Genomic DNA, 1,910 nt, shown 5'->3' with positions numbered 1-1,910 from the left:
CAGGTGTCCTAAGGGCTGGTCTCCCTGATCCCACCTCCAGGCTCAGCTGTGCCCCTCTGCGGACACACAGCCCGCCCCCCAGTCTGCCGCCTCCAACCTCACCTCCACGAGCTCTCTCCAGCCTGCACACATTCTCTCCCTCCCCCGCAGCCACACTTAATCCTCTTTCTCCATCTTCCCAGGTCTTCCTGGTTCCCGCCTCCTCCAGTCAGTCTCTCTCAGCTCGGCCTCCCTCCCCTTTCCACCGGGGTTTAAGCCCCTCCGGACGGGGTAACACTTTTGGAAGGTTTTCCCCCCAGAAAACTTTGCTCATTCGGCCAGTGTCTGCAAAGTCCTTGGCAAAGAGGTTGTTGGGAGTCGTGACTAAAGACGGGGACATGAGAGCGGAAAGATACCCCTTTCCCATGACAATCCTAATTAGCCCACAGGAAGTGGGGGCTTTCCGAGGGGCTTAGATGCCCTGCTCCCACAGCTGTTCCCGGACCTTCTGGGACTCTCGCCGTCATCCCGTGTAGTCCCTCCTCCCCGCACCTGCCTCTCCAGCTCCTCCAGTCAGACTCTTGGGAAGCCCCAGCCAGAACGCCAGAAACAAGCCCCGATCCCCTGCTGAGGACGCTAAGGGGAGACAGACTTGTCCCAAGTCATCAATTAAGCCTAGGCACACCGGGCCAGGCAGAGACACGCCGCTCTGCCCGGCCCCTCCCGCCGAGGCCCAGCCACCCTGACCTCCTCCCTGGAAGCTCTCTTTCTTGCTCTGACATGGGAAGGCCGTTCATCTGGAAAGTGAGACTGTTGGTGGCTGCAGTGGCAACTAGCTTCTCACGCAAAGACGGGAGTGTAGCGCTCTGGGAAGCCAGAGTTCCTCCAAGGCGAGGGTTCCCGGAGGAAGCTTGGGGCCGCTTCTCCCGAGGAATCCGCCTCCTCCCCCGCGGACAAAGGGAGCAGCGGCGTCCCTGCCAGGCATTCCGAAGCCGCGTCCCTCCCCCTCCTCTCTCGGTCGGCTCTGGCCTGTTGCTTCAGCAGTCCCAACCCACAGCATCCGGGGTGCTCCGTGCTCCGGAATCCCCCAACTCCAGCCTCTCCTCCCAGGCAGCCCAGCTCTTTCCACTCGAGACGACAGCTAGAGCCTCCGGGCAATCCCCGCTTCCGTCCTCAGTTCCCACACCCAGGACCCCGCGTGGGGAGGCAGTGAGGTGGGTGATGAGGGGGGCATGTGGCAGGCCCAAGGGTGCCTGGGGCAAAGCAGGGTCAGCCGATGTGTGGGCCATGGGAGCAGGCAGCCTTTACTCTGGGCTAGGATTGCTTGTGGGCGGGGCAGCCCCAGAATTTCCACAGTGGAAGACGCGAGGCCATCAAGCGCTTAAAAGGGGACATATAGCGGGGCTTGGGGGCGGTGTCGTTAGGGTCAAGGGTGTAGCTAGGTTTGCATAACCGTAACACAGATGCTAATCGCGTGGACGTTTATTGCAGGGCTTATCTTAAGAAGATGGTGGGGAGGAAAGCGCCCCCTCCACGACCACCTCTGGGCGACGCCGGGGTGCGGACTGGGTGGGCCCCGGTGGGCTCGCCCGGCGGGAGACCTCGGGGCAGGGAGGGGAGGTGCGCGCAGGTGGGGCAGGGGCGGCCGGCTCACCCGTGTCCTGGCGGAACTGGTTCATGGACTGCAGGTCGATGATGTAGGGCGCGAGCCGGCTGTCCACCTGGCCCAGCACCACGCTGCCCCCGGCGCGGGGGCCGGCGCGGACCACCGCCTCGATGTGGTGGCTCACGGCCGGGCTGTAGGGACGCCAGCGGCCGTGCTCGTTCAGCCATTCCCAGACCACCACGGCCGAGGCCAGGAGCATGGCGAGCCCGGGGCTGCGGCGGCGACCGCGGCGGCGCTGCGCTGTCCCGCTCCCAGGCTCGGCGCG

The 1,910-nt window shown here is 64.6% G+C and overlaps 1 protein-coding gene across 1 annotated transcript in view; it reads right to left on the bottom strand.

Annotated features, from left to right (window-relative positions):
* DTX4 (deltex E3 ubiquitin ligase 4) overlaps nucleotides 1-1,904 on the bottom strand; it is a 27,736-nt gene extending 25,832 nt beyond the window's left edge. The window contains exon 1 of the mRNA XM_006908319.3: nucleotides 1,634-1,904. Within this exon, the coding sequence (XP_006908381.1) occupies nucleotides 1,634-1,844 (211 nt within the window). The 5' untranslated portion in view covers nucleotides 1,845-1,904. The remainder of the gene's footprint in view (nucleotides 1-1,633) is intronic.
* Between the last annotated feature and the right edge of the window lie 6 nt (nucleotides 1,905-1,910).

The sequence above is a fragment of the Pteropus alecto genome, unplaced genomic scaffold, assembly GCF_000325575.1.
Source record: "Pteropus alecto unplaced genomic scaffold, ASM32557v1 scaffold793, whole genome shotgun sequence".
Lineage (NCBI taxonomy): Eukaryota > Metazoa > Chordata > Mammalia > Chiroptera > Pteropodidae > Pteropus > Pteropus alecto.
The sequence above is the reverse complement of the archived record's forward strand: the minus strand, read 5'-3'. Positions and strand labels throughout refer to the sequence as shown.